We start from the raw sequence: 20,543 nt of genomic DNA on the forward strand, positions 1-20,543 counted from the left end.
TTTTTTTACCTCAATATCTGGCCTATTTTCAGGATTCTCCTCTTGCATTTGTTCCAAGAGAGTATGCAGATCTTGCCCAAACTCTGATTCTGTCTCTGGTTCTACTATGTATTCAATAGCTGCTTTCAATGTTGCACCCAAAGAATAGATGTGTGCCTGTATTAAGTTTAAAAAAAAAGACATTGAATACGTTACCGATTCTCTTGCCAAAAGAGCTCTGAGAACATAAGGGATATATCTTACATTGTTTGCATTTTTTTTTTTAACTTATCAGGTAACAGTTTACTGGTTAGTTGAATTTAAACAGAATAGGAAGAAGTAAACAGGGCTTCAGTCTTGCTTTGTGGAATATGCTCATTAAAGACAAAAAGAAATAATCCCTTGGTCCCACTAGAACTGTTATTTTTTCCTCACTACTAACCAGTATTACAACTGTTCATTAGTTACTTTTAAAAATAAAACCCAGCTATGTGTGCCTGTAAGTGGTATTTGAGTTAGAAACATGCTGGAAGACTGAAGTGACATATCTGTTAACAATAAAAATATTTGACAAATTAAACTTACCATCAAGGTAAAAGAAAATAAGCAGAAACAGCATAGCATAAAACCATTTCCTTGTCTCAGAAGATACTTTCAGATTCTAAAAATTACTCCAATTTGCATACTCTCTTTCTGCTAAAGCCCACAACTTTGCAATCAGCGCAAACAAAATAAGCTGAACAAGGGATGCTCTCACATCCAGTGTTAATTGTATTTATTTTTTCTATACAACACAGCTATTTTAAATTATTATTATTATTATTATTTTTTGCTAAAAAGCAACCATTTCAGATCAGTTTTAGTAGCAATGGTAATTTATCCACAATGGCTTGTATTTTAACTGTACATTCCATTCAGTAGATGCAATTCAGTAAAATATTAACAAAAATTTTGAGTAAAAACTTGCAAAAAATAGATTCATATGTAGATGTAGTACAGTTAAATTCAAATTTGCTGAAAACCAGGGAAAAAAAGCGTTCAAATGAGTACATAAAAGTTTTGTATCTTAAGAATCTGTCTGTACAAGGAAGGTTAAGATAAAAAGTGATTTGCCCCCTCTACACCTGATCTTCTCATTAAAGCATGTCAGCATCTCTAAGTTCTATGGAGGGGAGACAGTATAATTTCTGTTGCAAGATCAAAACAGTTGATAGTAGTAGAAGGACATGGAACTACAAAGCCTAAGCACCTAAACCACTATCAGAAAGACAACTTTTTCTTCATACTTTCAAAAGTTATCCCTACTGCCACCCACCCACATTTCAATTGCAGAAAAACAATCTCTAATCCCGACTGAGTTACTCACAAAGGAAATATACTTCTCAGAAATAAATATTTAGAGGATGATGATCTTACAGTTTGATAATTTAACTTGCTGTAAAACTAACTAGCTATAAATTAACACCTTTTTAAAGTCTACCTTAAAGAGGCCAGTAACTACTGAAAAAAAAAAAATCTAGAGTTATGCTTCAGTATCTTCCAATGTGCAGAAGAAATTTAAGTAAAATTCCTTCTCCAATTCCTGAACATGTATGAAGATGTATAACTTTTTTCCCCAGACTGCTTCATAGGGTTTTGAGCAATGAGAAAGAAGTGTGGAACTTACTGCTTTTGACATTAAGCTTTGTTTCAGTGCGACAACACATCTTATTAGATCATTTATTAAAGGACACCATAACACAAAATTCTACATATAAATCATGAAAAAAAATATCAATAAGAACAAAAAAGAAACAATGTTTTAAGAATTTAAAACAGCTCTAAATAACTTTTTGTACAAACAGGACTATACTGTGGGAATTTATATACTTGATACAAGTTATTCAATGTACTTGATATGACCTACAACAACATGACATCAATGACATTATTTGATATGATCTGCAACAAGAGACTGTTAAAAGAAGAAATTAGTAACTCCTCTAAAAAATGATGGAAAGAAATTGTAATGTACAAGTTACTGAAATTTAACATTCAAATATAAGCAGTATATCCAGAAACTTATACCTAAAAAGACCAAACAATGTCAGAATTCCAGATGAAGTAATACCATATGCAAACACATCTGAACTCAGAAGATACTGCTGAACAGAATAACCAATTTAAATCTCTCTATTCTACTTCTAATCTCAGCAAAGGGTAAAAGAAGTTGTATTTGGAAAGTTTGCTTTCAGACTAACATCGCTATACAATTGATATCAAAGCTTCACTAATGATACTTCAAGACAATATATCACTAATCTGATTTTGCATCATGCAGCAAAAGTAACAACACCTAGTATTTGTACTCTATCAATGAATCCTGCACTTTTATTTATTTGGCATAGTGTTGTATTTTATACAAGTGTTAAGTGTTACAGATGCAACAGCAGGAAATAAAAAGAACTCTACTTATTCATTTGTAGAGTAAAAGAAAAAGAAAAAAAAGAACACAGCAGCTAAGCCTCCAGGAACAGACAATGTTGTCATGCTTGGCATGTCTTTAACAACTCACATCAAGAGGGCATACCTGTAGCCCTGAAGTAAGAATTACAAAATAGTTTACCTAAAATTGTCAGCTTACTTGAAACATTTCTTCTTCCCTTTGTTGCCATTTAACAAGCAGATTACTTCTGGAAACCTGGGGGGACTATAACATGGATGGAATAGATTCTTGTTCCTGCCTTCTCTTTTTTACTCAGTTGTGGAATTTTGAACATGTGTGTAGACATAACTCTCAAGGTAATTTTATCATTTAGACCTTTACCTGTACATTTAAGTCTCCAGAAAATGTGTATGATTCCCCATTTAGAGAATGTAGTGTCTATATATATTTCTTCATCCACTTGATTATGAATGTGGATGTGATAGGACTAGAAAAAGGAAGGGCAGAGTGATATATTACCTCATCTCACTTTTTCTAACTAATCTCTGTTGACAGTGGGGAATTTGCATCCCCTGGTCTCCACGATCTCCAAACATTTGAGTCTAGAAACTTTTAATTCTTTGCAGGCAAAGAAAGAAAGGTGAGGTCAGATAGATTTATAACATACCAACATGTTTTGCTTCTACTGATTTCAAAAAAGAATTGCATATTTTGAGGGACCTCTTATATAATAAAACAAGGGACCTATTCTACCCTTATTTATATTGCCACAAACACAACACAACTTTATAAATACAGTTCTTTCAATATCATCCATACATGTATTTGCCAAATACATTTTCACAGGTACATTTTAACACGAAATTTCTCCTCTCTGCCCCAGTCTGGATCTCCCCTTCCACTTCCCCTCCTTAGAGATTTATAGAGAGCAAGAAGGTCACCTCTTGGTCTCCTTTTCTCCAACTGGACAACCCAAGTGCCCTCAGGCTCTCCTCACTGGACATGCCTTCCAGCCCTTTCACCAGCTTTGTTGCCCTCCTCCAAATGTGTTCAAGTACCTGAACTTGAATTTTTATATTATGGAGCCCAGAACTGCACACAATATTCAAGGTTAGGCTGCACTGACACTAAATATAGGAGGAGAAATACCTCTTTTGATCAGCTGGCTATGCTGTGTTTAACACACCTCAAAATTCAGTTTACCCTCTTGGCTGTCAGAGCACACTGCTAGCTCATGTTGAGTCTGCTGCTGTCAACCAGCACCCTCTAACCAACCAGCACATCCCTTCTCTAATGAGTTGCTGTCCAGCCACTCATCTTCCGGTCTTCATCTGTGTCCAGAAATTCACATATTAGACTTACAGAGTGTGGAAAGCATAGAGAAAAACAGATTTGTTGCTTCAACATGGCATGTTTCACATCATCACAGTATGCCACTTTGCTTTTATTAAGGTATCCATGAAAAAGACTGTTCTTTAGCTCAACTTAACCTTAAGCCTTTTATCTTAAGTGGAACAATGAGAAAATTAGTTTATGGTCATCCACTAGGTGGGGTGTTCCCCAAATTCATGCATCAAATATGCTCCTTTTACTTACCACACTGTTTAAGAAGTTATTTTCACCTTCTGGAAGGAATTCAAGATGATAAATGCAGTAGATAAAGTAAATTCACATGTATAAAAGATCTGATGTCCACTAAAACTGACTGTTCTCAATGAAAGTAAACTCACAATCTAAATTTCCCTCCCTTCCAGTGAAGATTTTGCCTCAGTTTCTTGTGAGGGGTAGCGAGGGAGATATTAACCATAAATCAAGAAATGGTTTTAAATCCTAAGGAGAATGGTTTATGAATTATAGAAATTCCTACATTGCAGAAGCTGATAACTAGCATGCATTTCAAGAAAGATCCAAAAGGGCAAGACACATTAAAACAAATAAACAACAACAATCAATTTTCTTCACAGTTCCTAAAGCAGCTTTCAAGTCAAAGACCGTAAGCAACTTGTAGCAAGTACCTAGGCCATGATGGTAAGACTGTGTTACTCTATCAACTAGAAGGGGAAAAAAAAAAGCACAGGGAAAGAGAAGTTATATTAAAATCCAGATCTGGAGATCTGGCTTTCTAAGGAGTACATCCACACTTAATCCAAAGTAGCAAGGATCACAATATGCATTACTGGGAAGGCCACTGTGGAAATAACATGCTTTAAAAATCAAAACAGTAATACAAAGAAAAGCTGTCCTAAGGAAAGCCTCAAGTATGATATGAGGTCCTGAATATATTCTTTTCAGTAAGGGGATCTATATGTTTGAGGAAAAATTTGAAGATGACAATCATACAAATGCCTTCAAAGATGCATTCTAATTATACTAGATATGTTTTCCAAGACAAAGGCATAGCAAGACTCAAAAGTGATAAAACAAATATTCAGAAGGTTAAGATGACACTTTTTTTTAATCTTCAGGCTTAGGCAGAGTACAGTTTCTGACAGCACTAAAGTTTTATACTGTGAGTAAAATATATTCAAAAAGGCTTCCATCAGTTCAAATCCAAAGTTATATGGCTTGCTGCATACCATTTTATGACCATTTAACACTACAGGAAGTGAAATCAGAGAATAATGATCTACTCTGGTTTGAAAACTCTATAAATCAAAAGATCAGGAGAGGAAGCAAAAACTCCAGGCCTACACAGAGCATGACAGAGGCTCTGTTGTATCAATGCTTGGCAGGACTCAAGAACTAGGCTTCTATTGAAGTTCGTATTTGCAGAAAAACAATGCAGAAAAAAAACCTCACAAAAGAGCTTTTGATTAACAACTACATAAGCATTTAGGATTATGAATAATGTCTATTTACATTTTGTATTGAGATTTCACTGAGTTTAGAAATTTAGATATTCAGCAAAACTAAAAAAGAAAGACTGTAATAGAATTAATACTTCTTGTAAAATATTTTTGGAATTACAGGAAAAGAATAAGACAACTTCTGTTTTCACAGTGTGATCTGACCCTTATTTTACCATGCACCATTTTTCTCTCCTTTATTGAGATTGATGGAAAATGTGTAGATGTTTTCACCCTGTCGAAGTTCAAATTATTTAAAAGTTCCATAAGCAAAAGCTTCAGGATCTTACAAATTGCATATTTTATAAACCAATTCAAGTTAATGCTTAAGAAAATTGCCTCTAGAAGGAAACATTTAATAATTACCTATGTTTTTTTTTCCAATATGCTAGCTCACTCTAAAATGTTTTTTGTGCAAAAGGAACTCATATAGCAACATCCTTCAGCAACAAAATGAGAGGGACCAATTATTATTTTCAATACTTTCCTTTCTTATAGAACTCTTTTCTGCATAAACTAACTGTTTACTAGAAGGCACTTTATTTAATAGCAGCTTTCTATTAATTTGGCATTTTGAGTGTGTAGACAGTCTGCAGAATGTGCTGAAACCAGAAGACCATCCACAAAACACGTACTCCATCCTGAAGTAGCAACATGTCAAAAAAAGTAACATTTAAACTAATGCTACACTTGCAGTTTATCCCTTCTAAAGGTAATTGCTACTCAGTTTTGTCTGAAAAGTTCTTGTACAAAAGACTTCTTTAGAAAATGGAACAAGGAAACGCAGCCATAGATTGGACTCACCTCAAATAATTCATTCACATTTGCAATCTGCATGTATTTCAAGTTTCCAATTGCCTTTTTATTGGCGTAACAACTAAGTGAACACTTTCAAGTCTTAACATGTTCTTTGGCAAGTGTTAGGTGATCAGTTTACATTGCAAAACATAAATAAAATGTTGCAGATGCAATCACCTAAAAAGCAATGCTACAACTTAGATTTTGATTGGTTCTCTTCTAAGTGCATTTAATACAGTATGACTATTTTTACTACATTATGCTTTGGTTTCTTGTGATATGCTCTAGATATGTCTGAACTAAGGAAGCCTTACCTGGAACTCACTGCCTTTTAGCCAAGGGCTGCTTATCTGTAATGGTTCAGGAAAATACATAAGTTTTCTAAACGCATCTTTTTGCATTCTGGCTTCACAGGAATTTCCAGTTTACTGCACAACAAAGAAGTATTTCCTCATGTTTATTTTAACTCCACCTGTGTGTACTTCATTGTTACCAAGAGCTGGCAAGTAATCACTGTATGGTTGCTGCTAAGAAAGATTTCAAGCCTAATTTCTCCCTCATGGCATCCTCTTCCAGACTTAAGAATATCACTGCAAGTAATTGCTTCCTTTATGAATGCTGCTTCACCATCTGCACATAGGAATTTATTTTACAGCTAATTTTGTCAACATGGTCAATAGTCTATTCTACTAACGCTGATTTAAGTAAAAATTTTGATGGCTTCCCATGAAGAACCACCGCTGTGTTAGAACCTTCTGAAGGTCCCTCTGCACAAAAATGGATTAGAAAAACCATGCAGTATTTCAATTTTCTGCTACAGCTTTCTTTGAAAAAATTTTAATACATTCTTGATCTGCTGACTTGAAGACTCTGGGCAACATTCCTGCCTTTGATAGATTTCAATTATATTGCTCAATTTATTTACTTTTTACATTTCCGTACACTTTTTTTTTTTTGGCCCACACCTTTAACCTACTAGGATTACAGTTCTTTCCAATTTATTTATTTGAAAAATACTGTGTTAAAAAAAAAAATTAAGTATACCTTTTGACTTGCTTCTAATCTTTTCCTTAGGTTGCTCTTTTTGGGTCTTTTTCAGGTCTTCTTTGGATGGAGCTTAAAATTTATTTAAGAAACATTTGATAAGCTCACAGCAGTCTCCATATTACTTGTAAACATGTTGTTTTAATGGCTGTTCTGGTTTTCTATATGGCTATGTAGAAAAGTTGACTGCTTTCCACAGACTAAATTTCTAGTATCTCTGGCAGTGATGAATCTGCAAAGCAACACTGTCAATCCAAAGCTACATCCAGAATGAATATGAATTTTTCAACTTTGCTGCAAGATAATTTTAAGAGGCTCTTACTCTAATTACTATAGTAAAGACAGACATATCTTGAGCCACCGTCAGTGACTGTTGTAAACATCCATTTCACTTAAAGAAGTCACACAAAGAATAACATACAATCTAGCTGACTGTTTTAAAACCAGCCTGCATCCATGAAATTACTCTTATCTTTACAGGTTGATGACACAAATTACAAACACATTTCTAACACTTCCATTTTCAGCCTCCCACAATCACCAAGATTAACACTAATGAATAGCCCCAACTGTCTACTCCTCCTGCAGGACTGTAGAAGTGTAATTATGACAGGCAAAGAAAACTATTGCAATAAAACTGCTGGAGACCTCAAAGGTTAGATAGCAAAAGCTACAGACATTTATCTTTAAAGCTTCTTAATGCAATTTTTTAAACTCTTTTTGGAACTAAGTTTCTCATATCACAATTCTCCTTATGCTTTATCAGCCATTAACCTCCTTACCTATAAGTTACCCCCCATAGGTAATTCGTTTATCACTTAAGTAAACTAACCCAACTTATTCCCTTGTAGGCATAGAAACAAGGAAACCTGGGAAGCACTTATATGAATGCTGAGTAGGCTCATTTTATCTTCCCTCAACTGCACACATGTAAGATCTTTTTCATAGTACAGCAAATGTATTTGCAGTCATTGACGTTTTGTCTTAAAAAATATATACTCTTTATCTTAAACGTAAGAGAAGCTGCTTACTGATAAACTCACTGAGCTGAATAGTTCAGTCACACAATCCTCTGTGGGGATATACTTATTCCACGCTTCAGAGCTAAAGAATTTAAGATGAATACTTACAGTTAAGAGCATTGTGGGCCAATAAACTCAAACATCTCTCCAGTTCCTTTAATGTGCCATGAACCAAAGACATCAGGATTCTAACAAAATATTTATTACTGTATAGCAACAGTTAATTCTTTCTTGAAATTAATCTAGGTAGATTCTTCCTAGTTCTCTACAAGAAACTAGGATCTTTCATGAACTGTAGACATAAGAAGTTGGCCAAACACTTCCGAACTTACTCTATTACATAATATCTCAGGAGACAACATCCAAAGAGCAATACTGCCTCTGACCTCAAACTTTTTTTTAGTCTCTTAAAACTGATTTTTACAAGAGCTGCATGTGTCTGCAACAGCAGGTCAATAGGTAGCTCTCATAGTATGCCAGGAATACAAACAGAGGAGGATAAACAAGAAAGATTTTTGTTTGTTTTTAAAAAAGATTCATAGAGAAATACTTGTTGCAGAAGTGAATATTGCTCCTCCTTGTCAATTAGATGAGAACTGATGTATATAACCATTATATGACTTGAACAGTACAGCCTGCATACACAAAAAATTTCACATGGGAAATGTAACATATATACTACATTCATAGATTGCTTCCTCCAAAGTCACAGACTGATTAAATCAATATTCCTAAGTAAAGCAGCAACATCTGTTGACATTATAGTTGAGAGCAAGGAGTCTCTGACTTCATTAACTTGGTGAAAGAGCTCAGAAGCTCAAGAATCCTGGAGAAGACATACCAACTAATAAAAAGCCTGCTCTAGTGGTCACCTGAGAAAGCCTAAGCCACCTGCAATGCATTTTCCAGGTGTTCAGATCTTAAACTTGAAATTCAACTAATTAGTTCTCATAGGAGCTTCCTTGAAATTCTGAATTAAGGAGAATGACATGTAAGTGGCACATACTTTTTCATAACCCTGGAAGTTCTGTTGACTGAATTTAAAGCAGACAAATGAGATAGCTGTATAACCATCCAACTCATAGCGCAGACTGATGTAGTCTCAAAATTTCATCTGGAGGTTAGGAAAACTTCTCATCTGCCACATACTTTTAAGTCAAACCTTTTAAAAATGAAGTATTTATGAATGCTTTCAGACAGTCATGAAAACTTTTTTTCAGCAAATGCAAATGGTTAAAAATATTCGTCATTGTTTCAGTGAATATGAAGTCTCCAGACACTAACCATAATCATGAATCTTTACAAATTACCTGGACAACCACATAAAACATACAAAATGCAGGACAGAGGCATTCAGACATAAATAACGACAGGGAAAGCATTCTGAAATGTGGTAAAGAGTAAATTATGGAAATAAGTAGAAAGCACAATGGAAAATTAAATTCTTTCATTCAGTAAGGCCATGATGGGACCACCAAAGAAATTCATTTGAATGGTTAGAATTGAAAACTAACAGATTATTCCACCAGAATTAAGGAAGACACCTTCTCAGTTATGGATGAAGCTATCAGAACTGATCAGAAGTAAGAGTTTATCCAGAAGAGGCCAGAGAACAATTGATCCAAAGTATTTGTGCACCTTTAAAGAGCCTAGAGTTACAAAGTAGCACAAACATACTGGGAGAAAAATCACACCTGCTTCTTTCTATGGCTTTTAGTTTTTTAAGGGAACTAATCTGTAAAATCAGTGAGCACCACTCATCAGGCTTCTAAAATGGTAAACTACCACAGGTACCAGCTGCTTTAAGATAAAATTTTAACTGAAGTAATCCTTTCCTCACAGCAACAAAATCCTCAACTAAGCAGGATAGAAAAATGCCTTTGTGTGAAAGAATAAATCTCCCCCAGTCTTAAGGAAAATAGATAGCTTTAATAAGCCTCACTTATAACAACTTAATAATGAAGTAAGGAAGAAACAAAGTACTACATACTTTAATAAAATAGGTTATCTGTACACAGTCATTTCTCTTCTAGAGAGATTCTTCTGCCTGTAAGACAATTCTATTGATGAAAATAAAAGCAAGCCTGAAAAGTTATGTTTCAGATTTAGAGACAATAGGCCCAAGAAGCCTGTGAGAAAAGAAACATGCTAAGTTTGCAACTTCAGAACTAAGCAACAAGCTGTAGGGGGTCTTGGGGGGCATCAAGTTATACATTCTAAGAGATCCTATACACTTAAAAAGAAAAGAAATAAGAAAAAAGACAGATGACAAAAATTATTCAATTTTTTGGTTCAACTGTTGGTCTCACATTCCTTCCTTTGGTTAGCTCTGTGTAAAGCAACTAAAGGGTGATATTATTCACTGTAAAGTTCTTCATCTTTCCTTAATTGGGTCAATGATGTAAAAGCAAGAGCAGGAGGATTTCAGTTACTCTTCTATAGCACAGTAGAGGCACACATAACTAAATAAAAGTAATTTATTTTTGTCACTGAAGAAAAAGACAGCCTTAAATACACACAGAAAATAGAATGATTTAGACTAAAAGAGAAGTTACCATTTGCTGATGAGAAGCCTTTTTGCTGTTAGACAGAATGAGTCTCCAAAGGAGCCTATATGAAACCAATGGAAGTAGAAGTCAATAAAAAGGACACTAGCTGTTTCAAAGGATTTATTTCTCCACCATATAAAAACAAAACCAAAAAAACCCTCCAGAAGAACAGGCAAAAAGTTTTCTTTTTCTTCTCAGAACTAAAGAAAGAACAGAACAGTAGTAATAATATCATAACATTCAAAGCCACTGCTTTAAAATGCCAGAGAAGCAGCAAAGGCAAAACTTCCTTTATAACCTCCACTGTTTTGATTCAGTGGAAAGAAGACAGCTTTGTAATTTAGAGAAGGACCAACAGCTGAGACCTGAGCACTAGCTCAGTAATGATCAACTACTGAGAAATACTGCAGTACCAAACCATCAGCTCAGTTTTCTTTAGTAGGACAAACATATACAAATACCCCAAGCCTTTCCTTATCTATTCCCTAGATCAGGAAATTTAATTTGGCATTTCAATGCATATATAAAATATTTGTAAGTACATGGTAGATAACAATCCAACTGTTTTGACACATCTCATAGGAATAAAAGTAATGAATTTTAACTATTGAGATTCTTTTTAAAATACATTTAGCTCATCTTCTCTATTTGAAATAAGGTTGTTGAGACACTTGAAAGTTTTTGTTGGTTTGTTGACTAAATCATCCATAATCCACTGAGAACTTCAAGTCAACAGTTGTCACATTTTAATAAAAAGAATGCCAGCAATCAATCTTTACTGTTTCTGACTCCAGTCACCACTGGGATCACTGCATGCCTCACACTGCTGTAACAGCAAAAAGTAACAAGAAGCTCTAGCTGAGAAGACAGAAGCAGAGCTTCACTCTCTTCCTGGTCTCTATCCCATACTTCTCCCTTCTCCTTCCATGGTGCATAGTATTTAAGTCGGTATCGCTTTTTCCCCCTCCCCCCAGTTTCTATACCTTTAATCCTACTGCATATTGAGTTCCAGAACTACTGCATTTTATCACCTCTAAATAATGGAAGAAGTTATTAAACAGAATCATTATCCAGTCTGCTTCAGACATAGAAAAAGGCAGACTGAAAATCCACTGATTTCTTTTACAGAGGTTCACTAGAACAACTGAAATTGAATGGCCATATTATTAAAAGACTATAAATGCAAGTTCATACATGGCAGACATTAGTCCTTCATCTCACTGAAAGCTCATATCTTAGAAATGTGAGGTTCTGTATCAATGAACCTCTGTGTCAGACTCAATGGCAGTTTTGTGATAGTGACAAACAGCTACTTGAAACTGGTTTGAGACAGCCAATGTTTCTAACCTGAGGCAGTTTCTATTGTAGTGATGGAAATAAAACTATTAATGAAGTCACCAGTATTTAGCTATTCCTGTTGTGCCTCTCACTGGTCAAATTTCACAAGTCCTGCACTGCAATGCCCACAGCAATAAAAAAAAAAGAAAAAGACATGGGACCATTTTCATTAAGAAAAGCTTTCCGTATTTAGAGAAGGGAATAAAGGATCAGTTTACACTGAAGATGAATATATATATGCTTAGCAAATTATTCAAGTATGCCAATTTTAAAAGAAGAATTTTTGCAACTCCATCTCTTTATCCTTTTTCTAGAACAGAAAAACCACACATTCTATACTACTCTCTACAACAGCACACTAGTAGTGCATTACATAATTTGAGACTAGCCCATTATACTCAGACATTTATTTCTAGCTGACTTAGCTCAAGGTCCAGTGAAGAACTAAAAAAAAAAAAAAAAGAGGCCAGTATTTACTATAGCATCTTCCCATCAGTGCAGGCAAATAACAGCTTGATGAAAAGATGAGAAAGCTTTTACCAAGCACAGCAACATCACATACTTGCATAAGTATTAAAAATAAAAGTGAAAATGATATTAAGTGTACTGTAAAATAATCCACCTCTTCTTTAGAATTGCAGTATGGATCATAGCACTAAAAATGATCTCCTAGGAAAGGTAGAAACATTTATCTCGTTTATCCCATTCCCCTCTCTTTTTACAGCATTAACCATTAACAGCACAGTTTCTAAGGCACAATGGTAACAGCAACAGCATGCAAGGAGATAGCAATGTTACAGGAAAAGATTTAAAAGGAATAGATACTTTGTCCTAGAGAACAAAGGCACCTGTTCAGCTTTCTTTTTTAATGTGATAATACACTTTCTTTCTTCTTATACCAGCAAGAAGAGAACATGATAAAACTACCCTATTAAATAGTGATCCAAGTGCTTGGCAACAATCTTTTCAAGGCCTCTGGAACCCCTCAGAGACAGCAATCCATTCTCCATCCCTTTTATTCCAGCCTCACAGGTTCAAACAGTGACAGCACTAACGAAGTCACCAGATGCAGAGCCTGGCCACACGTCACCATTGCTCCCTTTCACAGCTACTTCCTTCTTAACATTCTTCTCCATAAAGAGCTGGTGTTAATATCAGGTATGGAATAGAGGAGTCCTTGAGAGCTAGCTTTTACTTTCCTACTATTAACAGAAACTGAAGTTGGTGCTCTCACTTTACAAATAGAGAACAAGTCAGGAAACAAAGCGAAAGTCTAAAAGAAACCATGTAAAAATAACTGCTTTTCAGTTCTGTGCATTGGCCTTAGGAGCAAGCGTTATATCTCTTGCTATCTAAAATACTCACCAGAAACTGAAATTTTAAGTAGTGTTGTTTCAGACATCAGAACAATAATGCATTTCAATTTGTTTCCTGTGTCTATTGCCCTGGTGTGCTTGTGAGTGCCAGCTAAGTTTAGTAACTAATTAGACTGGAGTCACAATTCCATTAGAGGTCTGGATCAGTAATTCACAAAGCAGGAAACAAAACATCTCTTGTTGAAATAACTGTAGCTTTATTTGAAGGACTTTTTTTTCTTTTTAAAAAAAGTTTAAAGAGGGAGAAGTCATCCAGTAGCTATACAAACTGCATTGTATACTTCCATTTTCAAAGCCACAAAAGGTCATGTTTGAATTAAGTGATACCTCTGGCTGACATGACTATTTTAAATCTATTTTAAATGAGCTTTGACACCAGACTAATAGCAATCAAAGATCACCATAAACACAATCTGTGGTTCCAATACTAATTTTCTCCTTATACTGACATTGAATAGTTTCAATATAAATACTAGTATACTTCGTGGACAACAGAAAGTAAACAGCCACAGAAACACTCCTTCAACAAAAAAACTAAGATCATTACCAAGAAAGAAGCACTAACAAAAGATTTCATGCCTCTATAGAAGATGCAGCTTATTGGTATAGGGCAACTGAATCTTACAATACCAAGAAAGCAACACTGCAGAGGGTTTCCTCACAGAGTTGTATTTACACACCAATGCCATTCCACTACTGCGTAATAGAAGATTACAATTAGGGATGAGGGAACAGACAAATATCAATACTGTTGAAAAACAGAGGAACCTTTAAGTATTAGCAGCAAGAAAGAAACAATTACCTTGGAAGTATCACACTAGTTTATAATCTTGTAAATGTAACTTAAGGATCAGACCTATCTCCTATCTTAGAAACTGCTAAAGCAAATTGAGGTCAGCGTAGATCCCAGCCAAAATCTGATCAGGTACCTAAATATTTAAAAAAGAACCAAAAGGTACAAGCAGCAACAGGTAAAGCTTTGAAACTTCCATGAATACTCAGCATCCCCTGGCTAACAAGAGGCACAATTCCCAGATATGCCTCCACCTCAAAGGAGAAAAAACAGTGATTTCTCAGTCTTCTGCACCACTATAGATTGCTCAATGGAAAACAGCTGAGGCAACGTCAGGCCTATAGAGCTGGTCTCATGCTTTGCAAGATTCCTCAACTTGTTAGATAAAGAAATAGGGAAAGGGACAGAAATCAGTATACCCAGCCCTTCCCCCATTTCACTACAGGAAAGAGCATGATGACATTGCTTCTCCTCCAGCTGAATACATACCTTCAGGTACTTTCATCAGCCTTTGCAAAGAAAGTAAAAGGGTCAATGTTCAGAGCCACTCCTGACTCAAAGAACCTTCACTGACTGTGTAATTGTTGTTTGTACTGTATTTGGTATTAGGATTCACTGGGGGCTTAACAGGCTCATAAGAACTACCATATGAGAAGATTCAAATAATAAAACTGTATGCAGATGAGTTTTACACAAGATGAATATAGTAGCCTTGTATATCAGACAGAACTAAAATTTCAGGTCACTCTTTGTATTGCTAAAGTCTTCCCAGATCCCTGTTTCATTTTGACCTGTGTCTCTTCTTCAGTGTGTTTATTTGTTATACCAGAGTTCAGCAACTCCTAGAGACAGAAAAAGGGGAAAAATGTATGCAAGCTCTTGAAGATCAAATCTTCAGTGTCTGTCTCAGGTCCTACAGGCTTCTTGAGGAGCAAGGTACAGAACATTTATTTCAGCGGATTTTTTTTTTTTTTTAACTGCAGCAGAATTATAACAAAAACAAAGAATCAGAGATATAATCTCCTTTGGACCACACTTCGGAACTTCCTTTCCTCAGTTACAAAACACTACTCTATTTTCCATAAAGCTGGCTCCCTTCAAGAAGCCCTCTGTCATCAGCTTCCTGGTGTCAGTAACTCAGAAAATTCCAACTTGGGGATCAAGCAGGATACTGAGCACAAAAAGTTTCAATACAACTCTGATGATCTATATAACTACATTCAAAAAGCACAGCAACAGAGAAAAAACACTGCATTCCTAAACTTCCAAGCCTGTGCAATTTCACATTCTCTTTCTACTACTCTCATGTCCCCCCCCATCTTAACCATTCTCATCTTACTTGTAGTACCACATAATGGCAAAATTCATTTACTCTTTCCCCCTCAGAGAATACAAAGGGCTATAAAAATGACTATGGAAAAGAAATCTACTAATGGTAGAAGGTTCTTGTGTTGTACAATGAATAAGTAGACTCAATTCTTTTATATACTGAATAATGATAATTCAACTGCTTTAATCTGTAAGATGTTCTATCTAAAACACATGCTAGGAAAAAAAGAGCGTACGAAAAAACCAACACAGATACTACTAAGCAAGCAAGCACTCTTGCAGTATGCAATGAGATGGTTGATTTGGGAGGCTAATGAATTAGTATAAACAATTTAAATCTAATTTAATTTAACAATGTAGAGCATTTATGCATTGCAAAGCAACAGATAGTCATTTGCTTCTTCATTAAACCAAAGATAATATTGCCGATTACCCTTCCATGAATTATTTTACTGAAGAAGATAGCAAACACATTTTATATTTAGTCATAAAAGTTCATGGCTAGTCCCCAAACAAGAAATATAATGAGAGAAGGACACCAGTGAATGTAACATAGACCAGCTGTGGTTTAAGACAATGTGTTATTCAGTCAAAACAGATTCTCACATTTTAACAGTTAGTGAACAAATGTTTATACAGAAAACTAATACAGAATTTTAAGTATACCTTTCAATACTGCAGAAGACATGGCACGCTCCTGAAGAAGCACAATTTACCATTATAATCTTTAAATGTTTTAAGATTGTACACCAAGAATTCTGAGCATTTAGCACAGTGAAAATACTGAAGTTAAATCCAACTATTTTACAGAAATTTATGAACTTGCCTCAAAAGTGTTACCGGTGATATCAAATTCTGGTGGAACAAAGGCACCTTCTGGATCATCTTTGAAAGGAAAAGAAAATGTACTGGATTAGAAATTAGTAGTTGTGCTTGTATAAAAGCATACTAATTTGAGTTTGTACCATAAAACTTGTATTACGATTTGATACACGGGAAACAACGGCATTTTGGTTCACTCACCCCTGATCTACAAAGAACTTGTTATCCATGTTTCCAGTATGCAAGTAAAGTGTTATTTTCAAACTTTCTACCAGAAGATACTATACTTTTTCTACCATGAAACAAAATAGATAAAACATCTCCAAAGAGATTTATTTAATATGTCTAACCACTTCGGGCATGTCTTCGGACCTTCACGCTTGGACCAAGTTATCATCTAAGCAGGTGTGAATCAGCTATGGCTTGTATTTAGTTAACAGGACATTTTCATTTGCTAGTTTCCACTGCAGATCTGGATTCAAGAAGCAAAAGCAATGTGAAAAGCTAATTGCCTCCTCTTCCACGGGCCAGCTCAGAACCTTGACCTAGTTAATTATGGTCATATATGGAGGAAGTACATTCCTTATGCGGGAGCTGCCTAGCAGAGAACTGAGCTACTGCAGGAAGCACTGCAGACTGAAGAAGGAAGAAAGGAACTTCCTAAGAGAAACTGATATTGCTGCTGCATACAAGCATACATGTAACATCAAAGCGTGTTGATAATTTCTCAACAGGTAGAAAAAACAGCACACACACACACCACATACTCATCATACTTTTAGCTCTAATATATCTTTTGTGTCTGTACTTCAGAAGTGAGATGCAAAACTCATATTGTGAAGACAGTAACCTCAGATGCATGGTGTAAGACTTGTTTGATGTTTACAAATGGCAGCTACCTTTGTTCCCTTCTTTCAAGGGAACAGTTTGAAGGCCGTACAAGTGCACAATTTTTAATAATCAGTAACGCTCTCTGTATCCTTTAACCATAGTGTTTAAAATAGAGATTTGTCTGATTTGAATGGACAAGAAGATATCAGAGCCCTTGGCAGAATATCCTACTGGATGTTTGTCACTTTCCTTAGCACAGAACCTGCACTCTGTAAAAGCAGAGGTGACAGGCTGTTCATTTTCTCTCACTGGCAAGGAACTTCAGAGGTCATCATTTTCTTCTGGAAGAATAAATGCATAAGTAACAGCTATGAGAAACCAAGAAAAGACAGCTTCCAGAAGGGCCTTATCTAGCAAACAGTATTTTAACAAAATAACAAGAAGATTTGAGGGAAAGGGTAAGAGAAAGACTCAAGGACACAGTGAAGAGAGAGGGGGGGGGAAAACAACATACGCTTTTTTTTTTAATCATTCCTAGGAAAAACACAATTTTAAGAATAACTCAGGGGAAAAAAAATAAAATTGCTTCCTTAGAGACTAATACGACATCAGAGAACAAAATACTTGTACATCACCTGCATTATACAGGAATTCCCATAATCACATATCTTAAATACTTGAATAGGGCAAATTCCTGGATCAACTGGTTTGCCAGCTATTCAATTAGACTAAAACTTTTATGAAGAAATGATTTTTCTTTCCCAGCTGCAAGCAAAAATATTAGATGCAAAGAGAATTAAACCACTGGATTTATCCCCTGCAACAAGTCTTTCATACATATTCCCTTATGAATACAAAGCCAGCTTTTCTCCCCATCCAAAATTCAAGTTAAGACAAGTTACTTAAAACAAAGGAAACCAATTCCATTGAACAAGGACATGGCATGCAGATACACTGACATACAACCTATGTAGGAGACAGAGATACATTAAATTAACCTGGATAAGTTTTAAAGTATCTAGATGAGTCTTCTAATCAAATTCATACAAGTCTTCATTGATCAATCACAAACTGAGCACAGAGTTTCATGCAGATCTATATTCACCTATTCCTACATAAGACTTTTTTTTTTAATTTATTTTAATTTTAAGTCTTCGGAATAGACTAGAATGCTTTACTACAGCCTCTCACTATGAGTTTCCATAGTTCTAAAACAAATTGCCTGGAAACACAAATACTTACCACTGAGTTGTTCCATGAAGCATACATTGCCATTGGTGTTAAAAGCCAGAGTGTCAGGAGTGATGCAGAGCGTCTGGAAGATTGCAGAATGGGCAATGCTCTTCAGAGAATGGCAACACTCTAGGCAAATTGCCCAAATATCTTGCTCAGTAAGACAGCTATCTCGCAGTGACAAAATATCAGCAAGGGACACATTCTCCTGCCAAGACATGAATTCATAAATTACTCCACATTTCATGACATTACTTTGGGTATCATAGATTACATTTGACACAAGTGACTACAAGTAATATTTCCAGCAAGTTCTGAGACTTTCCAGGACACTGATTAACACCCCAAGAAACATAAAATGCACTATGCGGCTTTTAACACAAGAAGTCTCCAAGAAGCATAGTTAACCTAAACAAAGGAATCACAGTATGTTAACGTCAAAAATAGACTTACTACGGGAATTATGTAAGTTACATAAACATGCATCAAAGTTAAGGAAACAGACCATTCAGAGGTAAAAGCAGAGAAATGAAATTAAAACATTTTGTTTAACATATGCCTCCCTTAGACACTCTCAGGTAGCTTTTGATAAACTCCTTTTAAATTCCCTTCACAGTGAAAATCTCCCTACCAGAGAAAAAGTACCATCTAAACTGGCCTGCCTTACAAATGTTGCTGTTATGAAGTTTAGTGGTGTAGATCATTTAATAAATCCTCAGAAATCAAACATGTTGTAGGAAAAGTGTTCTTAGACATAAAAACCAAGCATTTCAGTTGTCCACTATTCCCAATGCTCTTAGGATCAAGACAGTTCACAGACTTAGTTTCTAAGCTGTTGTCCTAAAATATTAAATCATCTTCACTTCACCCTATGATTACAGCAAGGACATTGAGACTAAAGACCACACTTTCTGAATGATAGTAAGCATACCTTGAATTAAAGATGCAACCAAATATTACTTGACGTATAGAAAGAAAAGTATCTCAATGTCAGCCAAACAGAATGCAAACTGAATTGTAGTGGTTTGAACTTTTAAGCATGGAAACTTGAAAAACAGAGCTATAATTGACTTTATGTACCTCATTATTGGGAAACATCAGGATTTCTATTATTATTATTTACTGACAGAGAAAGTTCGTTGACACATTTTTCAGAGGATGAAGTACTTCATTCATAATATCCTTTAAACAAGGACCAACCCTTAGTCCAAAATTTATTTTGCTTTTAGACTAAAGCAATAACTACTTAATTATTAAATTATGCTTAATAACTGAGAAAAAAACAAGTAGGAAATAAATCATGCTTACTATTATTTGGGAACTAACTTTTATTTTCAATATCGTAGTTTTCACCAGTCTAACGATGTATTAATTCACTAATAGAAGTATTAGTGCAGTGCCATCGAGCACTCAGCCCTCACCCAGCTCAGTCCAACACAACACAGAAGAGCAAAAGCTGTTACAGCTCAGGTACACGAGAAAGAAAATCTCATTTTCTCTGTTCAGCATTGTATGTGTAATGCCGCCGTTGGATTTTGAGGATGGATAAGAAAACTTTGCATGTTTTTATGGGGAATTCCTTTCAAGCATGAAAGGCAACACAGAAGTTCCTAAATTTGAAAACACAAATATGAGAAGGAGCTGGCCACTAAACATCAAGTTTTGAAGATGATCATGCTGATAGATGAGGACAGATTTGGGAAAGAAAGACCAACTGCTTGTTCTAGAACAAGATAATTTTTTGATCAAAGCAATAAGCCAGTTATTTTAATTCTTTTAGGACCATAGCTAAACAACTACGTGACATGATGGCATTTATCAAAGCTGCAAAGAATATTTCATTAGATGCAAAATCATTGTGCCCATCACATGCATATGGACACAAAAGGCTCAGTTTACAGACACTATAAGAAATAAACATAACCTGTAAAGTTTGGGAGAACCTCCATATTAATTTGCAGTCACAACCAGGACTTGATAGAATTTCTTTTGAGTCAAGCTTGAGTTGAGTTCTTGAGCTGATACTAATCACCAGGAGCAATATCTATGCTTAAAGCCACAAAACCATCTTTGTACTGGGGTGCAAACGAAAGATGATGATCTCATGCCAGATAAATTTATCTTCTTTCCAGGGAAAGGGAAAGTTTTGTTAAAAAAA

General features: G+C 35.3%; 1 protein-coding gene across 1 annotated transcript in view; it reads right to left on the reverse strand.

The window, feature by feature from the left end:
- KNDC1 (kinase non-catalytic C-lobe domain containing 1) overlaps positions 1 to 20,543 on the reverse strand; it is a 63,439-nt gene that overhangs the window by 40,292 nt on the left and 2,604 nt on the right. The window contains 3 exon segments of the mRNA XM_010714578.2: positions 10 to 156; positions 16,326 to 16,384; positions 18,395 to 18,593. Of these exon segments, the coding sequence (XP_010712880.1) occupies positions 10 to 156; positions 16,326 to 16,384; positions 18,395 to 18,593 (405 nt within the window).

The sequence above is a fragment of the Meleagris gallopavo genome, chromosome 8 (assembly GCF_000146605.3).
Source record: "Meleagris gallopavo isolate NT-WF06-2002-E0010 breed Aviagen turkey brand Nicholas breeding stock chromosome 8, Turkey_5.1, whole genome shotgun sequence".
Lineage (NCBI taxonomy): Eukaryota > Metazoa > Chordata > Aves > Galliformes > Phasianidae > Meleagris > Meleagris gallopavo.